The following is a 21,397-nucleotide window of genomic DNA, read 5'->3' on the forward strand; positions in this document are numbered from 1 at the left end:
TGCTGTGCGCTCAGCAAGACGCGCGTCATAATTGCGCGGGTCTGAGCAAGACGGCTCCTACTCAAACGAGGCTGCTGAGTACCGCATAAAGATAATAAGGGTATATAATTGAGATATTTTTTTTGTTTTTTTGTTCATGTGTTCCCCATGTTCCTTTCCTCCACTTTGAAAAAGATTGACTTAGGGAGACTTAATGGTAAGCTGTGTTTTAAGAAATAAAAATTCTAAATTTTAAAATAAAAAAAGTTTGATGTATAGGCCTAGGCCTTAACCTACAGTAATTGGATAGGGCCTAATTTTTGCATGAGCTTAAAGTGTGCTGTCTTCAGAAAATCTTTTTAAAGCTAATTATGGAATATAAATAGCATCCCTGTCTGTGTTTTTTGTTCAATTAATCGATATTTTAATGCATGCATAGGCTACTTATTTTAAAATTACAATTTATTTTTTAAAACAACTTGAGCTAACATGTTTTCTAGGTCTACTATAGACCTTACTTGTGTCTTAAGATTTTTGACACATCGCATAGCCTAGACCCTGTATCCCTGCAATATAAACTGGTGCCTAGACTACAAGTGCTTTGGTGGGCCCCTGTAAACCCCATAGTCTACTTCTCCCACTATCTGTGCAATTCATAAAAGGAATGCTTTATCTGCTAGAATATTTACCAGCTAAAGTTTAATACACAGAGTCCTCTAGACACAGCCTCAAAATAAGGTCGTAAAGCAGGACCTACAATACATGCCCTTATTATGTCAGTTGGTGGTGTGCTTTTGTGGTGCATGGCCCTTAATCAATTTTTGTATTAAATTAGCTCAGACCAGATGACACGAAAGATTAGTTAGTAGCCTAATCCAACCTTGCCAGAGATAGATAGTTATTTTCCAAATCGGTTTTCTTTAAACATTTCATACATGTCACCTGAATATCTCGTAATATACGACAGGTTAAACTCATGTTTATTGTTTGTGAAAATGATGCATCCCCCTAATAATTTTGCGACGCTGGTGCGAGCTCAGTGGGCGGACGTTTCTTTGTGATAGGTCGTTGCTAAGATACGTTCTAGATTGACAGCGTCCTGGTTTCCGGTTCATTTCGCTGTGCGCAGAAGTTGCTAGTCACAGGAGCCACAATGGCGTTTGTAGTCTCCTTGAGATAGGGCTGTGGATGATATTAAATCCACTAGCATCGCCCTAAATATAGGCCTGGTTGATTCCCAGAGCCATTGATAATAAACTGGAACATCTACTGCACACGAAAATATTATGATTTCTAATCAATATTGAATTTAAAGGGGATTAAACTTACATTAAAGGGAACATGTAAACAGTACCAACCGGGTCAAGTTTTCATTTTGTTCGAGAAACCAGAGCGGCTTTTAATGAAGGCCTCTGCTTGTTTCTGAATACTAAGACCGTAATTCTATGGAATAAAAACACCTTTATACTTGGCACCGGACAAGGACACCTTTAACAAAGGGACTTTTTTTCTTTTTCACGAGACAGCTCGCTAGCCGCTGAGCGTTAGCTAACGGTGCTAGCTACTTTGAGACCGAGGCGAAACTACAATGCTCTGATGCTTGGTTGGGATCTGTTTCATTGACTTAATTATTCAAAGTAGATACTTTACAGCACTGGATAACATCATTGGTATTTTCCTGCTTTGACGAACTTTGTTGGCGATATCTACGGAATGAATTGGTGTCGAGGAGGACTGGACGTGAGCGGCCTGGTCTGTTTAATTTGTGTATTTTCTTGTCCCGTTTCTGCTTAGAAACACTTGTTTTGGCATTTGGAGTAGCTACTGTTTTCCTGTGAATGAATTGCCCGGACCAACGAGGCACAGTCGCAGGAGAGGTACCGACGGCGGCGTGAGGGATGCCTGGGTCCGACCGACACCATGGGACCAAGAGGAAGCCGGAATCTAGCAACCAGACCCAGGCCCCGACTCATACCTCTGCCGCAAACAAACCTAGCAAAGACGGCAAGGTGGCGGTGCAGTTAAAACCCCCAATGTCCTCTTCCTCTGCTAAACGCAAGAGACATAAATCAACCAAACATAACCGTGAATCTTTGGCCGCACCGGGATCCGAATATTTTACCCTCGGCGACACTGCGCCACCTGGTGTCAACACGGTGAAGCCTCTGGTGGAGTACGACGACATCAGCTCCGACTCGGACACTTTCTCCGACCCACCGTCCTCCAGGCCCTCCGAGAGGGGGGGTGCAGACCGGCTGGAGCCCTCACCGGACTACGGGAGAGATGACGCCGACAGAGAGGGTGAGGTTAGGGAGAACAGGGCGCAAAAACACTCCCGAAAAAAGACCAAGGACCCCAACAAAGTTAGAGACTCCGGGAATGGAGAACATGGACCCAAGAAGAAGAACATCAAAGACCGCGAGAAAGCTAGTGTTGCTGGAAAGATCAAGGAGAAGGCTGCCACATCAGGCCCCTCATCATCCAAACGCCAGGCCCAGCTGGAGGCTGACTCCAAACGTGCGGAGCTGATGCTCGCTGCCGCTCAGGTCCAGCCTGTTGCCAGTGTAGGTAGCACTACTTCCTCTGCATCTTCATCTCGAAGCAAGGAAAGCAGTCGGTCAGGGAAGTCTCGGAAAGAGAGGCAACAACGGAAAGAAGGTACCTAATTATATTTAAAAAAAACAATTTAATTTATTAATATGGCTTAGTTGCTGCTTATACCTTTATTTATATTTTACTATTCTTAATTATTTTATTTTTTTCTGCACTATTTATTTTACTCATTACAATTCTCATAATTCCAACCTTAACTTAACTTAACTTACTTCTTGTTTTATTCAGTCAGTTTTTATGTTTTTTTATTTAATTTCTGTTAGTAATTTGTTGCTCTATCTGTGGATTGGGGGAAGGGTTGGTATTGTCTTTTTCTTAATAATTGTATTTCTGTGAATCACTTTGTGTTGCCTTCACTGTGTATGGAAAGTTCTCCATAAATGAAGTCTGATTTGATTTTAAGGCCGAGGTGAGGGCAGCAGCCGAGGCTCCACCCAGAAGAACAGAGCGGACAGGACCCATCGAAAGTCTTCCAAGAGCCACAAGCAAAGCCCCAAAGGAAAGTCTTCGAGTAGAGGAAGCCCTCGTAGGAAAGGCACTAGCTCTGCTCTTTCGCCCAGTCCCAGAAGAGGGCCTGGCAGTGAGAGTCCACAGGGCAGCGGGTACGGGCAGCAGGGGGATGACGGCTACTCCAGGCGGAGGGCGGCACAGCAGTCCCCCAGTCCGTATGGGGACATGTCTCGCCGCAGCAGGCAGAGATCAGAAAGCCCGTACGGCAGCAGACACAGGTCCTCCAGCTATGAGCGGGACAGCAGCCCTTACTCAAGGAGACGCTCCAACAGCCCCTACGGTACCCGCAGGTCGTCCAGCACCAGCCCCATGTCTCGGTGAGTACGTGCTGTAGACCAACACCTTAAGAGAACATGCTAAGTAAAGTTTGAAAAAAAGAAGCTTGCCCCCCAACTCATCACGTGTTTATTGGGGAATAGAATATCACGGGTGATTGGGTGTTTTTCATGGAACAATTTACACAGTAAGCCATTTTTTGCTGTGTTGATCCTAAGCCCCAACCAAAGCGAGTTCTACCAGCATCCAATAAGGAATTGACAAACATTGCAGTACCTTCCGGTGGCCATTAGGGCTGACCCGAATGCCATTTTTCAGGCTTCGAATATTTGTTGGTTTTTCCGAGCGACTATTCGGATATTCGTTCCAGAAAAACACACCATCAAACCAACATTAATAATGCCAATGTACTCACTGAAACCGAGTGTGTGAGCCGAGACAGCAAGCTGCGTAGTTTGTTGATGCTTTAATAACTTTCGAACGGTAGTAAAGTCGGAGTTCCTTACTTTTTCCCATAGAGGCGAACAGCTGTTGTTCCGTTCCAAATCAGCTGTCCTCTGCGCCATCGTAACCCGTACAGGAGCTTATCAATTCATCCAGGAACGTGCATCTTTTTGGTGATTTATAAATCCATACAAATATCCAATATTGATTGTGTCCATATTATATCTATTATTGACTGCCTATTCCCATTCCCAAGCAAGTCACGGTTGATGATTGGCAATAGAAGCGCTGAATGTAAACAAACAGCTGAGCTAAGCTAACGTTAGCATTACGCCAAGCATTACCTTTCCTTCCGAAATCGCGCTAATGTTGTGGTAGCCTATTGAGTTATTAGGAACACAATCTATTCTTCCTCCATCTCTCCCTCCTGCGCTTGGTGCCGCTTTTAGTTTGCCTCACTCTGGCAACATCATGTAGCCTACTACAGCTGATATCACCGGTTGCACTTTGAAAGGGCAGCGGTTGATAATATATTTTAAATGAACGTCTAATTTGTATTTTACAATTGTTTTACAACTTGTGTATCCAAATATTATTTGCTGAGAAAATATACTGCAGTTTGAGCTACCTTTGCAAAAATAAATGTAAAATTATTATTATTTTTTTTAAATAATAATATTCCAAATACTGAATTGAGCTCCGAATACTAATTTAACAAACGAATACTCGGATATTCGAATAATTCAGGCCAGCCCTAGTGGCCATGATGACGTGGTACCAAGACTGAGCAATTTTTCTTTGACTCACTTTTTAAACAGACCGTTTTCACAGTCTTATTTAAACTATTTACGGCCTTGTCCAAAAAAACATTCTAGTCTGTATGTTTAGGTCATATTTCCTTGACAACACTGAGGGGGGTGAATTTTTTTCTAGCAGGCTAGTTTTTATTATTTTGGAGGTTAAAATGTAGTGGCGCGATCTCTTGAGTGACAGCTCTCCGCCCGTTGTCCCTCACTTTGCCTCGGAGGTATACGTCAGCTAGATGGGCGTATGTCCCTCCCCCCAACGTGAGGCAGAGTAAAAATCTCACAAGATGGCGACATAAGCCAGGAGAACGGGATGCCGTGTGAATAACTGAGGTCAGCCCGGATGCTACATCCATTTTATATACTATCTATGGTCGACCCATGTCACTATTTATTGGAATATTAAATTAAAGAAACATGACAAAGCTGCATTGTGAGTTTGAGGGCGCACTCAAACTTTGCCTGGTTTATCCGTACTGCGCTTGAGCGTGAATGTCCCCCACCTCCTTCCGCCCCCACTGGCCTGCATTCACAGTGCTTCAATAGATCTAGGCCTAGGCATGATTGCTTCTTGCTAATACGTGACCACATCTTAATAAATGGGATTTGGAGTGTATTTGTATGAGATTGTTTTTGAATATTTTTATCTGGTCAAATTTGCAGCAAAAATTCCACCTCCTCGTCAGACCAACACTAACCACTACAGCAACTCTTTTTGGAAATGTCTGTTGCACACATAAGCCCCTTTTACACAGAGATTGCGGCATATTGACGGAACAACATCACTCCAATATGCCGGCTTTGCTTGCTTCTGTGTTATTTACACAGAACCTAGCAACGCCGGCCTGCTGGCGCATCAGTAGCCCCTTTTACACAGCGTTCCGGAATGAAAGAGGTGCTTGTAAACAGCGTCGGGTGTGACGTAAACATTTAGCGCCGCGCCGGTCAGCTGCTTTACAACAACAACACTGGCCGGTGAATTGAGAGCAGAAGTGCTGGAGCTTGCAGTAATCTCAGTAATTGATCTCGCTAGGCGCTGAGTCCAACATCACTGGGACTGTTAACCAAACTGACAAAATCAATCTGCTTCACGTGTGTGTGTGTGTGTGTGTGTGTGTGTGTGTGTGTGTGTGTGTGATAGGTTGGCTGTGAGCGAGTCTCTTTGTGAGGGCAGAGATCTGCCAATCAGACATACACATACACACAGTTTGTGAAGTCACGTTACTGTAGGCAGAAATAAAGTGTGGATATACGCTCATACTTAGGATAATAATAGCGGCGGCGATCCGGTCGCAGCCTAGCTTTCCCATTGTAGCCTACAACTTCCCCTGGGCAGAAATAGACTCATACACTCTGCAAAATGAAGCGCGGGGGTTTGGATTGAGCAGCGGACTTTATGACCAGCTAGATTATACGCCATTCCTTTTTATTTGGTGATTTTTACGGGACATCAGGCCGCCGTGATTAATGTTAAACACACGTCCTTCAACTGCTAACATGGTCGCATGTTTAGAACGTAGGCTATGGAACGTCAAACGCCCCCCGGTTCCGCAACAACAAGCTGGCCGCATTTATACAGAGAGGCGGAACTGATTGTGTCGGCAATCTTACTACCCCCCGAGGTAGTAAAATTCCCGGAACAATCTCTCGCACCTTTCTTCCCTCGTTCCGCAACGGTCGCATTTATACAGCAGGGCGGAGGGCTGAAATTCCGGAATATTCCCGGCTTTCACTGGCTATGTAAAAGGGGCTATAGATGTTGCGGGGATCGGTCTCACATGAATTGACGTCAGGATCAGCATCTGTACCGTGCCCAAGCACAACTCTCTCAACTGTGCCAGGGCCGAGGAAGTGTACTTGCTTGAGTACGGAACGGAGCACTGGCACTGGTCAAACAAACTAGACGTTAGGGGTAAAAAATGTACTTGGGCAACGTATAGATGGCGCCGTAAAGTAAGGCAGACTTGTTGCGCTTGAAAAATATTTGACTCTTTGAAGAGAAATCGCTGTAGGTTTGGGTTGTGAATGTTCTCCATGTTGAACTTTCCTCTACAGAATATTGATAAAAACCTGAGGGCAATTCAGTTACAGGGTCAAGACAGATAGGCGAAAGCTTGCTTTACTTTCAGCCATTTTACCTTGGAGTGGAAAATGTCATCAAACCCTTAGCTTTGCCTGAGGAGGAGATAAGTACACAACCTTCCTGGTCTGTGCCTTTCATTTGATCCAAGGTTTTTACATTGATGATTACTTTTGAGTTGAAGAGTGGAGCAAGCCACATTTCTGTTTTTAAAGCAATTTAAAATGATGGCATCTCGTGGAAGAAAGATAGTGTTTCCATGTTCATATTTGCAGTCATCATTTCCAGTTTCACTTTAGTTTGAATAAATTAAGTTACACTGAGAGTTCAAATGTAACTGAACAGCGAACCGATAACCGGTAGTTGTACTAGCAGAATAACAGAGTCTTACAACGTCTGGAAATGTATTCAAGATAACATAAATGTCCCTCAAAGTTTTTGATCCAATCTATCCTTTGGTTTTTTGAGAGCAACAGTTGGTTCACGGTTGACTTATTTGATATAACTTCTGTTCCCTTCCAAATCAAATGGCCCAAACCATTTTCTTTTTGTGCTGGAAGAGGTGGTTTACCTTACTACTCATTCTGTTCCCTTTTTTAAAACTTTTCTTGTAAGCAACATACATGTTTTCCACTATTCTGACTCTCGGTTGCAGCAATAGAATGGGGAAAATGTTCATGACTTTAAAACCAATGTATTTTGTTTTTTTATTTTAGACGCTCTGGTCGCTCCAGGAGTCGCTCCCCTCTTCACTACTCATCTTCCCGTCGGTCCTCCTCTCGGTCCCGTGGCAGCAAGAGGCACACCTCCTCTGCCGGAGTGGGGGGCAGCAGCAGCTCTCATGGCGGTAGACCGTCCAGCCCCTCTGCCCGCCTGCCTCTTACCTCCAGCCTGGGAGCCGAGCTGACCCGCAGGAAGAAGGAGCGGCAGGCTGCTGAGGCGGCTGCTCGGGCCAGCGGCGCTGCTTCCCCCGTTCCCCCGACAGCAGCACGTAAACCTGTCGGCTCCTCGTCCGCCTCTCGGCCCACTAAAGCCGAAGCTCCACAGCCAGAAAGAGATACGGCGCCAGTGACGGAAGCTGTACCCCCACCGCCTGCGCTCTTACCCCAAGATAGTACCCCCAGTAGTGAAGATCTGGTGACTGTACCTCAATCTTCCTCTTCCACCCCCTCCCCTGCACCTCCTCCTCAGACCTCTCCCCCCGCGCCACTGGCTCAGCCCGCACCGGTCCCACCACAGCCACAACCTCAGACTGAAACAACTGTTCAACCGCCCACACCCTCCACCACACCGCAGGCCAAATCGCCAGGGCTGCTCCCCACACGCAGCCCCGTCCGACAGACCCCGCTCCACAAGACGTCGACTCTGCCGCCCCTGCCTTTACCACCCGCACTGCTGGGGAACGCACAGGGCAGGTGAGGACTGGGATACACACATACACTATATGTTACTCTACACACTAGTGTCAATGCATGGTGCTCTCTTGTACATAGTGAAAGTCACATTCAACCCTCGTATATCTTTCTAAAATACACAATTTAAAAGGGGATCCGCGATCAGGTCAGCGATTATGGAGATCCCTTGTTGTCGAAATCACTTTGTCAAAATTGGTGAATATCGCTTCACGATCTCCTACCTGTCCCTACTGTGTGCGCTGAAAAAAATTCTGGTTTTGAAACACAGCCTAGGCTCTGTAAACTGGTATTTTAATAAAACGTTTGTTAATAAAGTGGGCCCACTGCAGCAAGCAACATGCCCATTTACAGAGCCTAGTCTGTGTTTTAACACAAGATTTTGTTCAGCGCGCACACACACACACACCCACAGTACGTACATGTAAGAGATCGTGAGGAGATATTTATCGATTTTTACAAAGTGATTTTGCCTACAAGCATTCTCCTGCATCACTTACTCCACCTTAAGTAATCAACTTGTGCTTTTGTTGTTATCAATTAATCATCATTCATGTCAAGGAAGAGTAAGACGTTACAAGACATCCCGTTAGATATGATAACTTCATACTTAATATTTTTAATAAATTATGGCCATTTACATATTACAATAAAACAAAATGGGACACATCTGTATCAAAGTGACATCCTCAATTTTCTAAATCTGCAGGGAAATATTTGGTAGCCGGCATTTAACCACCCTCCCTCTATTATTCTGCTACACACGTCATAGTCAGTTTGAAATGTGGTTCAATTAACTCTTAACACCAGGATGATAATAGCATGACAGACTTTCCCAAATAGAAGTAATTGTCAGTTTACTTTCATTCTATAAATGCCACAACTTCTCATTTGGACTTACTGTACATTCAGTGTTTCCCCCAGGAAATGTCTTAGTCAAGATGGTCACTGCTCAGCTCTACAGAAGGCGTGGTGCAACGCGCCGCGGCGAGAAATTTGGGGGGTATTTTGCTCAAAGATGCCAATACGCACTTAAGAAATAAACAACTGTTTATTTGAATACAAAACTGACCTTACAGTTGTGCACTTTTGTTTGCTAAGTGCAGGTAAATACAGAGGTTATTGTTTGTTTTAGAAAATGTATTTCCCAATTTAAAACATAAAAATAAAGCAGCATTGAAAATGTAGAAAAGAAATCTTGTAGGTCTACACTAGCATGCTGTTTTACAAATAGCTCAATATACAGTAGTTTAAATAATAAATACAATGTGTTTCCCCTTAAAATTACTAAATGCATTTCTCCAAAGGTCAAAGACAGTAACAGTGTGGCACTTCTGTAAACTTACTTAAACTTGCCAGGGCCATCACTCTCATGGGGTGGTGTTGTTAAGGCGACCACCTTAGCCATACAGCGCTGGGGGAAACACTGACATTAACTAACCTTCAGTCGATAATATTACTAAAAGGAGCGTGAGAGGCACCTTGTAACTTTTACAACAAGCAGCGTGCAGGGCCAAACTATGGAGATCTTGGATAAACAATCAATGCGTACTGCTTTTTTAAGTACATATCTAATACCTGCTTCTGCTTTGTCTCTTTAATCATTTGCACTTTTTTTGTGTATTTTGCACCGTCAGTCCAAAGAAGTCCACCCCACCACAGAGGCATAATAGGAAGGAGAAGGAAGTCCGCAGCCGGCCATCACTCATCGACCTGCCTTTACCGCCCACCCTCACCGGAGGGGACTCTTCACCCCCACAATCCCCCATCTGCCAGGCTCCAACGCAAACACAGACATCCCTTAAGAAGAGACCAAAGTCCGTTCCTATCTATTACTCAACTGCTTTAAATCTTCCTTTTCTTAATCCCACAGTCAATCTAATCTGTTTTTCATCTTTTTTTATTATTCACAGGATTTGCTGCCCGCGATATGGTGAGCGCAAACACACCGAGAGTGACTGGGGCAAACGCTGTGTAGATAAATATGATATAATCAGCATCATAGGTGAAGGCACCTACGGCCAAGTGTACAAGGCTAAGGACAAAGACACTGGTAAGGGAATATTACCCCCAATGTATTATTTACATGTGTTTTGTGTTAAAAGAAGAAGAGTACGCTTAGACTGGTTCTCTAAATATTCTTGCTAACATGGCAGGTGAACTGGTGGCTCTGAAGAAAGTGCGTTTGGACAATGAAAAGGAGGGTTTCCCCATCACAGCCATAAGAGAGATCAAGATCCTACGGCAACTCAAACACCGCAGTGTTGTCAACATGAAGGAGATTGTCACTGACAAACAGGATGCACTTGATTTTAAAAAGGACAGAGGTAAGAGGGTTTTAAATGATCTGCTAGGGCTGGTTATATGGGAGAATAACAGTACGCCTTTGGAGTAGAAAACTCCATTGCTATCTGACACTTTCAGGCGTTTAGTACTTGTTCATTGGTTGTAACCCTATACTTGTAATACAACTGAGGATATATGTTTTTTTGTCCAATTAAGATGCTGTCAGTAAAACTCACATTTAAATGCATTCAGTTAAAAATATCCTTTGACATTTTAGATGAATCCTATCGGATAACCTTAAATCAGTGTAACGGTTTGTAGACCTTGTTTTTAAATATGCATGGAGCTATCTGAGAGTTATACATACACACCCCTGAAAGGGGTATATTGTGCATAACTAAGTTTGATGTAACTTTGCCAGGAAAATAATAGTTTTACCCCAATTAATTACAATAATTACCAATGTAAACACAAGTTTGGCACCATCAGAAAATGGGAGAGAGATTTAAAGCAGTAGTTAAACCTTTCTCACTAATTTATTTAAGTAAAGATGGGAACGCTTTTCATATTCATCTCACTCTGAATACACATGTTATAATATAAGTCCGGTAAAGCACCAAACCAAATGGTTACTTGGCAGCAGATGAAATGGCTGTTGGTGCAGTGATTTATTGAGTTTAGCAACCCTTTTAAAGTTTTATCTCACAGAGAGCATTGCTGTTGGAGCTTTCTGCCAGTGTGCCATAGTGATCATTTAAACTTTTAAGTCTGAAACATGTACCGGTACATCATAGAGACTCAGTAAAGTATTCTAGGTCTAACTGTCTGAGCTGGTCTTAAGAACATAGCAACCGCCTTGTACATATCTGATTTCTTAAAAAAAAAAAAGCATTTTCTGTGTTTTTAGGTGCTTTCTACTTGGTGTTTGAGTACATGGACCACGACCTGATGGGCCTGCTGGAGTCAGGCCTGTGCCAGTTCACCCAAGAACACATCCGCAGCTTCATGCGCCAGCTGATGGAGGGTCTGGACTACTGCCATAAGAGAAACTTCCTTCACAGAGACATCAAATGCTCCAACATACTGCTCAACAACAGGTAAGAAACCAAAAAATTGACATATTGTAGTGTCCTTAATGTAGATGGGTAGTTAGGCTTCATTTGAAATAGTACATTCAGGGTTTCCCCCAGAAGTTTTGTTAGGCATGGACATGGTACAAATTTTGCTGCACGATTTGGTGAAATTATTAGGGCTGGCAGGAATTATTTGAATACTTGTTTGTAAGTTAGTATTTAAAGATCAATTCAGTGTTTGCAATATTTGTTTATATTTTATCTAAGATTATTTTTATTTTTTTGCACAAAGTAACTTAAACTGTAATATATTTAGTCAACAATTTAATAATACTCAGATTAGATATACAATTTATATATCCAACAATTGTAAAACACAAATTGAAATTAAAATACAGTAACTGAATTTAAAATACATTTTTAAATGATTTGAACTTTGACCTAGTTTGCCGCTCACCTTATAAAGCGCAACCGGTGTGATACCAGCTGTAGGCTACGTGAAGTTACCAGGGGCAAACTATAAGCGACACCAAGCACAGTAGAGAGAGAGAGATGGAGGAAGAATAGATAATTTGTTCTCCTTAACTCTATAACACAGCATTGGCGCGATCTCGTAAGGAAAAGTAATGCTTGGCAAAATGTTAGCTTAGCTGTTTCTGTACGTTTGCTATGTAGCGCTTGCCTGGTCCTACCAGACCGTCGTACTTCATTTCATTTGTACAGAAGGTCTGGAATCGCTCAATTGACAAACGTTAACTCACTTGAAGACGGGTGTCTGTTGAAGTTAAAAACTATTAGATCTGCCCAGTCTCACTCTGGATCTGCCAACCAATCACATAATGTTTGGTCGTGACGTATGTCATGCGTCGGCTTCTGAGCCACTCCTTCTGTTCGCTGATTGGACCGGCAGAAATCTGGCTGGAGAAAACCCACTAATATGCCGCACACCCAGACTGACTACTGAAGGGAAATTAAAAGTTGAGTTGAAGTATGTTGTTGGGCGGTGCCAGGCTAATGTAGCACTGCTATTGCCCATCAACGGTTACTGCATGGCTTGCATCATGGGAATGCTAGTCAGTAATGGATATAATATGGACTATCAATATAGGATTTTGTATGGATTTTAGGGCTGCAACTAACGATTATTTGGATAATCGATTAATCTGTCGATTATTTTCTCGATTAATCGATTAGTGTTTTGGTCCGTAAAATGTCAGAAAATGTTGATAAATTTTCTAAAGCCAATGTTGACGTCCTCAAATGTATTATGTCCAAAACACACAGATATGTCAGTTTACTGTCATAATAGGATTTGTGAAACCAGAAAATATTCACATTTGAGAAGCTGAAAGCAGAGAATTTTGAAATGTTTTATTAAATTACTCGAAACGATTAATCGATTATCAAAATAGTTGGCGATTATTTTAATAATCGATTTGTCGATTAATCGTTGCAGCTCTAATGGATATATAAGTCCCCGAAAAGATGCATGTTCAGGGATGAATTGGAAAGCTCCTGTAAGGGTTACAATGGCACAGAGGACAGCTGATTTTGCACAACACAGCTGTTTGCTTCCACAGGGAAAAGTAAGGACGTCACCTCCAATATACTTACCGTTCAAAAGTTATTAAATAAGCGACAAACTACGCAGCTTACTGTTTCGTGCCACACACTCGGTTTCAGGGAGTACATTGGGATTATTAATGTTGTTTTTGATGCTGTATTTTTTTAGAACGAGTATTCGTATACTCGCTCTGAAAAACCAACAACTATTCGAAGCCTGTAAAATAATATTCAGGACAGCCCTAGAAATAATGCGATTGCATTACTAATATTGCATTTTTGATTGTACGATTGCTATATACTAAATAAATGGTATTAGGAGTCTATCATATCTTCCGCACTATAAGCCGCACTGGACTATAAGCCGCAGGTGTTATAATGTTTAATTACCATATGTAAGAGTTCGTGCACAGAGGGGATTGTCGGGAAAGAGATGGCTGCTTGAGGAAGCTCCCATTTATTAACATTTCAACAAACAAGTTGCATATTTGTATAACGTATTCAAGTGTTATCATTTAGTTCAATAGTAGCTACTAGGGATGGGCACGAGTGTTTTCGCTACTCGTGTGATCGTTTGCATTCCTCGAGGATCAATCGATTCCTCATTCAACTTTTTTCTATTTTTAGAATGCAACGCATCTTTCTGCAGAACAACGGTTGACCGCAATAAAGCGCTCAATGCTTATGTCAAACAGTCACAGTTGCCATATAATATTAAGGATTTTTTTCCACAAGTTTAAAACACATTTTCCTCACTGAAAGTAATTAAATAGACGGGCCACAATTTATGCCGATCGAGTAGGTCTGCGGTGCGGAGAAAAAAAAGCATGGCCTGTAGTTGTAACAAAAAAAAAATAGCCTAAGTCACCATTTAAAATAAGAAGGGCAGCAAATAATATAAAATTATTGTCCTACAATTTAAATACATATAAATAACTCACCAAAGCAGATAGTTGGTTATCCAACCGCGTAATGCTCACTCCGTGTCCGTGAATAATTACCGCGACTAATTCCTCATTAACGGAACGTTACACCGGTCGGTTTTTGAATCTTATCCCCATATTCCCTATTGAAGGCTTCTTAACTGTTGTTGGCTTGGACCGAATGTGCCTGAAGTAAGCCTTGCTTCTTCTTTACTTTTCTTTCCAAGCGGAGAGCACCTTGCATGCTCACCTGGAGTCTACTCATTACTAACTGAGAGTAACAGGTGTCATCTCCCCTTTTTATAAACGTAACTTTATCATCTGCTTTGAAATAATTGCAGTTATTTGCAGTTGCTGTTTGACACAAAGCTCAGTTTATTGCACTTGCATCAAAATATTTAATTTTGTTAAACTTTATTTTATCCGTTTTGTACACGTATATAACATTTTAAAATAGGGGCGGCCCGCCAGCCTAAAGGCTACAGACTCAAAAAAAAAAAAAAAAAAAGATTTTCCTCATCCACCAATCGAGTTCATTTGAAATGAGGAGTACTCGATTACTAACGCTCATCCCTAGTAGCTACAGAACATATACTGTGCTGTGTCATAACAGGGTCGAAAAATGTTGCGGCTCATAGTCCGAAAATTACGGTACTTTCTTGGCTTTCAAGGGAAATAGATATTATAATTTTCTTTTACAGATTTGAAATATGTAGCAGTGTGACACTTCTGTAAACTTACTGAAACTTTTCTGGGCCCGATTGCATTGTGCTTTTGTGTTGAATACATCGTGGTTCACTATAATACACATGGTGAGTGTAAATGACTCTAGGTGTTGTATAAAAAACAGAAACCAACCAATTCTAAAGGGATTTCAATATTGTACATATATTCAATCACCAACATTTAGAAAAGGTTTATATTTTTGGCTGCCATGCCAGTGGACATATACAAGGGACTAGTTAAACGCTAATCTACTGGCCAAGCAGGCCAGTTGGGGATTTTGTTATTGTTGAACCCTGACTTTTCTGCTGTGTCAGGTGTTGATCCAGATTAGTTTAGTTGCCATGTGACGTAACTACTTTAACTTCCATTTTAGGCCCAACCTTTTGGAACTATCTCCCTTATCTGGTCTGCTGAAACTTTCGACTGTTTTTTAAGGGTCTTTTTAAAGGCCTACATTCATACTCAAGCCTTCATGTAAAGGGTTATGCCTCTGTGTTTTTGTATTGCCATTTTTGTTTATTTTCAATTATTTTGTTCGGATGTATTTGTTGTGTCTGTTAAGCACTTTGTAACTGCATCTTTTTAAAGTGCTATATAAATAAAGTTTTATTTACTAACTTACTATTTCCTGTTCTATCTAAAGTATCCCAATATAACAGACAAAGCGTTTATTTTTCACTCGTCAACATCCATGTTCCTCACACCGTCTAGTCATGGTGGGCTGCCTTGCCTGGAATACACTGGGGAAAACCCTGACTTAGGCCTTCATCAGCTAAAATGCACCATTATCCACATTCACACTGCGAAGATCCCTGCAAATGGTTCAAATGGAGCTGCAGTCTGTAAACACTGTAACTCAAGACTGAAAGCAGCAGATCGCTAACTTTCATTGTCAGAATGGAAGTGTTTTGAGGCGCATCAGCAGCAAAGCTCATTGCTTTGCTACTCATTTAATTGGGCTATTAAAATAACAGCAATGAAAGGAGGACAGCAACTTCTAAATGTTTGCTCAGTACACTTTTGCATCCAATCCATAAAAACTACAAGGATGCAAGGGAAACTGTGCTAAAGAGCTGCAATAGCGGAGATGCTAATTTATATAATTGCTGAAATTGTGGATTGCTGCAGAATGGAGCACTTAGAGCCACACTGTAGTTGGTTCTCATTCACTGCCCTGCTGCTAAACTGACTGTAAATAAACACTTGGAGTTTGGACATCTGTTACCTCACCTGTCCTTACTTTGAGTAAAACGTATTGATTTAGCTTTACCTTCTGAAAGTACAGAATACACATTTTCATTGCAAGTCTCATACTTTTGCAGATGAGTGGAGTTATGTTCTGTGTCATGCTTGGTGGAGTTGCTCCTCCATTTTTTTAAATTTTACTATCTGTTTTTCTTTTTCCAGAGGTCAGATCAAACTAGCTGACTTCGGTTTGGCCCGGCTTTACAGTTCAGAAGAAAGGTAAGACAAGTTTTTGTCCCTTACTTATTATCTTATGCAATGTATGGGAACATTATACGCTTGCTATTTAAATGGTAAATCTTTGATTAAATTAGTTTTTAAATATTTGAACGGTAGTTAAATCTCACCATGTGTGTGGATTTTCATAATTTACAATCACTCTCCACTAGATTGTTGTCCTTGAAAAAGCTGAAATGTTTGTGTTTGGGGACCCTGGGGCTCAAAAGCTCAATGAATGTACTGTGTCTTACCTCCTCTTTCTATCCTTGCCCCCAGTCGGCCGTACACTAATAAAGTAATCACACTATGGTACCGACCCCCTGAACTCCTGCTGGGTGAAGAGAGATATTCTCCCGCCATTGATGTATGGAGCTGTGGGTGAGTAAGACACTGTCCTGGTTGCACACCTACCCGTTCATTTCACACATACTGTATTTCCTCCTTAACTTAGCACTCTTTTATTCTAGAATTCTTCCCATGCAGTGTAGGCTTCATGGAGTCATGCAGAGTTGTAAATAAATGAAAAGCACCTATTGCTGGGCTTACACAGGCAGACTTTTAAAAGACTGACGACTGACACCCTCTCACATCTAAAGACAATTAACTCACACCTGAAGATAATTAGTCATTAGTTCTGAGTTTTCAGTCACAGAATGAGAATTTGAAAAGAGAGTACGGGCGCGCGCCACAACTCCAGCAATACTCTTGTGGTTGCAGTCCGACATTGGAAATTCTTCTGCGACTGTCAAATCGCGTGAACAGTTATAAGCCCATTAGCTGCATTGTCTGTTGAAAAAAAAATGTATTCATAAGTTGCTTTTTGTCTGAGTGCATCACTTTTTACTGTGCATCCTCTGAGAAACTCTTAATGCACCGCATGCTGAATTGTACCACGGTATACCAAATGCATGATATTTTTTAAGGAAATTTTTAGAGAAAATTAACAACAGATGTATTGCAAGTATTTTAAGTGCAATGTAAGCAAATGTGTTTCCAACAATATTAACAGACTGAGACTGAGGTTTGCAGTTACGATGAGTCTTATATTTTATTATTGAAGCACTGTGGTGACCAAAGGCAAATTAGCTGTGTGCTGTGCTGCAAAATTTAAACTGGTGCGAAGTAGAGACCGTTTTATGCAAATTGTTTGTTGTTTTCTAGAAGTATGTAAAAACAAAAAATAAGAAAATAACTTATGTTGTGTCCATGTTTGTTATCTTGGTCACAGTCTCAATCCTGTCACAGGATTACACTTGAGACTGCTAAAGTCAGTTTAATCTCTGCGAGTGTACATCTTCTTGCTAAGTCTACCCTTTCTCTTTTTATGGTTCAGTTGTATTCTGGGAGAACTTTTTACCAAGAAGCCCATTTTCCAGGCTAACCAGGAGCTTCTCCAGCTGGAGCTTATCAGGTAGGCGGCCATGTCCTGACAAAAACCTCCCATGTCATAATCTTTGCTGCGACATTCATCACCATGTGTTTGCCCCTCTCTGCCATTTCCCTCAGTCGCCTGTGTGGGAGTCCTTGTCCTGCAGCCTGGCCTGATGTCATTAAACTTCCCCTCTTCAACACCATGAAACCTAAGAAGCAGTACAGACGGCGACTGCGGGAGGAGTTTGCCGTGTATGTACCTAGCCATGCTGCACTGCCCCAAAGTAGCTTGGATCAACCCTTCCATCTGTTTCTACAGTTGAACAATCTCTCCCCTTATACACAGTTTACCTCCGGACGCCCTGGACCTGCTGGATCGAATGCTGACCCTCGACCCCGCACGGCGCTGCACCTCAGAACAGGCTCTCCACAGTGACTTCCTGTGTAACATTGAGCCTGCCAAGATGCAGCCGCCAGAGTCAGTAGTCCTCGGCTTTAACCTTTCATCTAAAGTTATCAGATATATTCCATTTATTGTGATTTACAGGTTTGTATGTTAGGGTTGTAATGTATTTTATTTAAATAAAAATGTTTGTCTCCAGTCTCCCCCACCACCAGGACTGCCACGAGCTATGGAGTAAGAAGAGAAGGCGTGCGCGTCACAGTGGTGTGCCCGAGGAAGTGCCTGTGCCCAAAGTGCCCCGTAAGGACCCGGCGACGGTTACCGCCAGTGGAGAGAACAGCCGACCCCAAAGCAGCCCGGCCGTCGCTCCGCCACCTCCACCAGGAAAACCGCCCGCCACGGCCAATTTAGAGCATGAGTTGTCAGGTAATCAGAAATACACAGGGAAGGCCAAAAAATGGCACATATTCGCTGTAGCACATTTTGATACACTTTTTTGCCTATTTGGCTCTTGCCTTTTTACTTAGTGAAATCCAGGTGGTGACTTTTCTTTTGGCCAGGCACTGTATATCAGTAATTCTTGAGAACCGGGACAAAAGGCCATCTTCCATATGTAACTGCTGTTATGTTTAAAACTAAAAATATTTAAAATTGTAGATGTTATTAGGGATTAAGAATAGAATGTCTGGAGCACAATTATCCCCTTTAATTTTATTATATCAAATATGACACTTGTTATCTTCTCACAACGTCCAAAACAGTGTGTCCTCAGAGAAGGTTTCAATCTTTCATATGCAATAAAACCTATTAAAAATGTACTTTAATGATTATAAAGAGCTTTTTTTCATCAAAAGCAACACTAAATAATCTCTCATATCAATAAAAAAGGTTTTTCTACACACATTCATGTTTTATAATGATTCTAAGTGGTGGGACAACTTAACTGTAAGTCAACACCGTCAGACATTTCATTATGTGAAATGTAATAAAATCAACTGTCACTTTGAAGGACCTTTTGTCAAATTCTACCTCTGCAGAGTACATTAGAGTCAGACAGGCTCTGATAAGAGTTGTAGTTTTAGAATATTTTACATTCCGAATCTTGAAAAAGAAGAATCTTAAAAGCGCTTTGAGTCAACAACAGCGAAATAAAGCGCTATATAAATCCAATCACTTATTATTATTATTATTATTATTATTATTATTATTATTATTATTATTATTATTATTATTATTATTATTATAGGCCAATGACAGTTAAAAAAACAAAAGCTGGGAGGTTGTGCCAAAGCTTAGCTTAGTATATGTTGGATACATACATGTCATTTAATTTGCCGAAACATAGGGTTTGTATTTTTTCACATTGCACCCTGTTTTGTCCCACTTCTCAAGAATCACTGATATATATTTATTTATAATTATTGTCAATTTATTGAATGTTAAAATAATACAAACACAAGGTAAAACTTAAGAGCAAACAAATGGGATTCTCGGCAACATATAAACAAAAAATAATCAATTCAAATAACATTGTTCCTGTTCAAATAGATAAGAAGTTTAAAACTTTTCTGGTTTAACCCATTGATGACTATGGCAATCTAGGATGCATGTCCTTAATGCCTGAGGGTTTTCTGAAAAAAATACTACGAATTGTCAACGTCTACCAAAACCTTAATATTTAAGCCTGTGTAGCACATAGAAACATGAAATAAAATACATTTAAAAGGTAAGGTTCACAGGTTTCATTTAAACATGCTCCCTTAGCACTTACAAACCAACACATTTTTCTAAAAATCGTCAATTAGACGGGGGAGAAAAATAAATTAAAAATAATATAAAATATTTAAAAATAATGTGCTAAATGAGGTTATAATCCTGCTTCCTTTTAGCATGGATAGTAGTGACTGAGTGTGCAGTGGAGGGATAAAGATATACAGATATAGGAAGGAGGAGATAGCTTTATTTTATTATTTAGTTCAATTATCACTGGCACCATAAATCCGACTTCCCTGTACAACTGGAACGCAGAATGACTCTCGCTGTCGGGAGCTGATCAGCTGGTCCAAACGGCTGTATACCACGGAGATGAAAACGAAACTGAAACTTTACTATCGCCTGGCTGGGCTGAATTTGAGTTGGAGCAGCAAAATATAGCCTAAATTCTTAAATATTGTTAATAAATAGATGCAATGTGTTCTGTGATTTTCGTCAGTAGTCTATAGTAGACCTAGATTCTGCACTCCAAACGCCACTAACTGTTCTGTAATACACTATCGCGGACACAGCCGGCTTATTTATTTTATTTTATTTTTATTTTTTGATTGATGTGATTTTCGGCAAACCACACAACATTTGGGTGGTCACGTGGTCTTAAAAAATCAACAAAACCCACCTCATGTGTATTTGAACCAATGACAGTGCATTCTATGCTGCACACGCCATGAAAATTAGATAAAGTAACAATGCTGCGCTACGCAGCAGCCGGCAGGAGATACAATGTAGCGTTGCGCAGCAGCCGTCATCAATGGGTTAACCCTCCTATTCTTTTAAAACATTTTTCATCTAAAAAAACTGTTCAATTTACAGCCATCAGTGTTCAGGATATTTGACACTGTCGGCTTAAACAAATCAACCTTTTGGACGGAACAAGAACAAAATAATGGGAACAAATCCATCACAGTCCACAAGCAAGAAATAACTTTATTATTTCTAGTGTTTCCATATTGTGTTTAAACGTGTATGTGTGTGTTCAGGCCTGGGAGCTGCTGCTGAACAGTTGAACCAGGCGGAGCTGGCGGTGCTGATGAACCTGCTCCAGGGCCAGACGGACCTCAGCCTGCCTCAGGTGGCCCAGCTCCTCAACCTCTCCAACACAGAGACTCTCAGCCAGTCGCTGTCGGCCCTCAGCGAGGCCTCCGACCAGCAGGGGGCTCCAGAGGCCCAGGCCCAGTCCTCTGCTAGGCCTCAGCCCCCAGAGCCGCCTCCCGAGCCCCAGGAACTGTCACTGACGTCTGGAGAGCAGCCGCTCAGCCAGGAAGAACAGGCCAACCTGCTGGCTCTCTTCTTAGGCCACATCATCAAGCCCCAAGCTGAGGAGCAAGGCGATGAGAGCAATGGCGTCCGCTCAGAGGAGGCACTAACGCGCAATTCCTCAGCCTCTACTGCTGATCGCAAGGGCAAGTCTGGGTTTAGTCTCTAGAGGGTTGGACAAAAAGGGGCAACCAGGTTCAAGTGGAGATCGATAGGGATTGAAAAAAATAAAGAGAGCAGGCCGAGAACAAAAATAAGCTGACTGAGCTTGGGTACTCAAAAATTCTTTATATACTCAATATCAAATGAATTATATTTTAGAATACCTGACAAAAAAAAAAAAAAGAAGATTAACCAAATGAATCGGGCTATTTAACGTATCATGCACACCCCACTCTCTTCCACCCAACCCCCCCCCCCCACCCCACATCCCTGACG

The 21,397-nt window shown here is 41.7% G+C and overlaps 1 protein-coding gene across 2 annotated transcripts in view; it reads left to right on the top strand.

The window, feature by feature from the left end:
• The first annotated feature begins 1,132 nt into the window (after positions 1-1,132).
• Positions 1,133-21,397, top strand: part of cdk12 (cyclin dependent kinase 12) — a 30,549-nt gene continuing 10,284 nt past the window's right edge. For both annotated transcript variants that reach the window (XR_013845263.1, XM_080043734.1), the window contains exons 1-14: positions 1,133-2,637; positions 2,996-3,419; positions 7,425-8,123; positions 9,758-9,937; positions 10,034-10,173; positions 10,277-10,447; positions 11,314-11,503; positions 16,099-16,155; positions 16,432-16,533; positions 17,489-17,566; positions 17,662-17,778; positions 17,873-18,004; positions 18,129-18,355; positions 20,683-21,105. Coding sequence is in view for 1 of the 2 variants with exons in the window: in XM_080043734.1 (XP_079899860.1) it covers positions 1,878-2,637; positions 2,996-3,419; positions 7,425-8,123; positions 9,758-9,937; positions 10,034-10,173; positions 10,277-10,447; positions 11,314-11,503; positions 16,099-16,155; positions 16,432-16,533; positions 17,489-17,566; positions 17,662-17,778; positions 17,873-18,004; positions 18,129-18,355; positions 20,683-21,105 (3,700 nt within the window). In the remaining variant the exon portion in view is untranslated. The remainder of the gene's footprint in view (positions 2,638-2,995; positions 3,420-7,424; positions 8,124-9,757; positions 9,938-10,033; positions 10,174-10,276; positions 10,448-11,313; positions 11,504-16,098; positions 16,156-16,431; positions 16,534-17,488; positions 17,567-17,661; positions 17,779-17,872; positions 18,005-18,128; positions 18,356-20,682; positions 21,106-21,397) is intronic.

Source organism: Ammodytes marinus, assembly GCF_949987685.1.
Source record: "Ammodytes marinus genome assembly, chromosome: 16".
In the NCBI taxonomy this organism is placed as follows: Eukaryota; Metazoa; Chordata; class Actinopteri; order Uranoscopiformes; family Ammodytidae; genus Ammodytes; species Ammodytes marinus.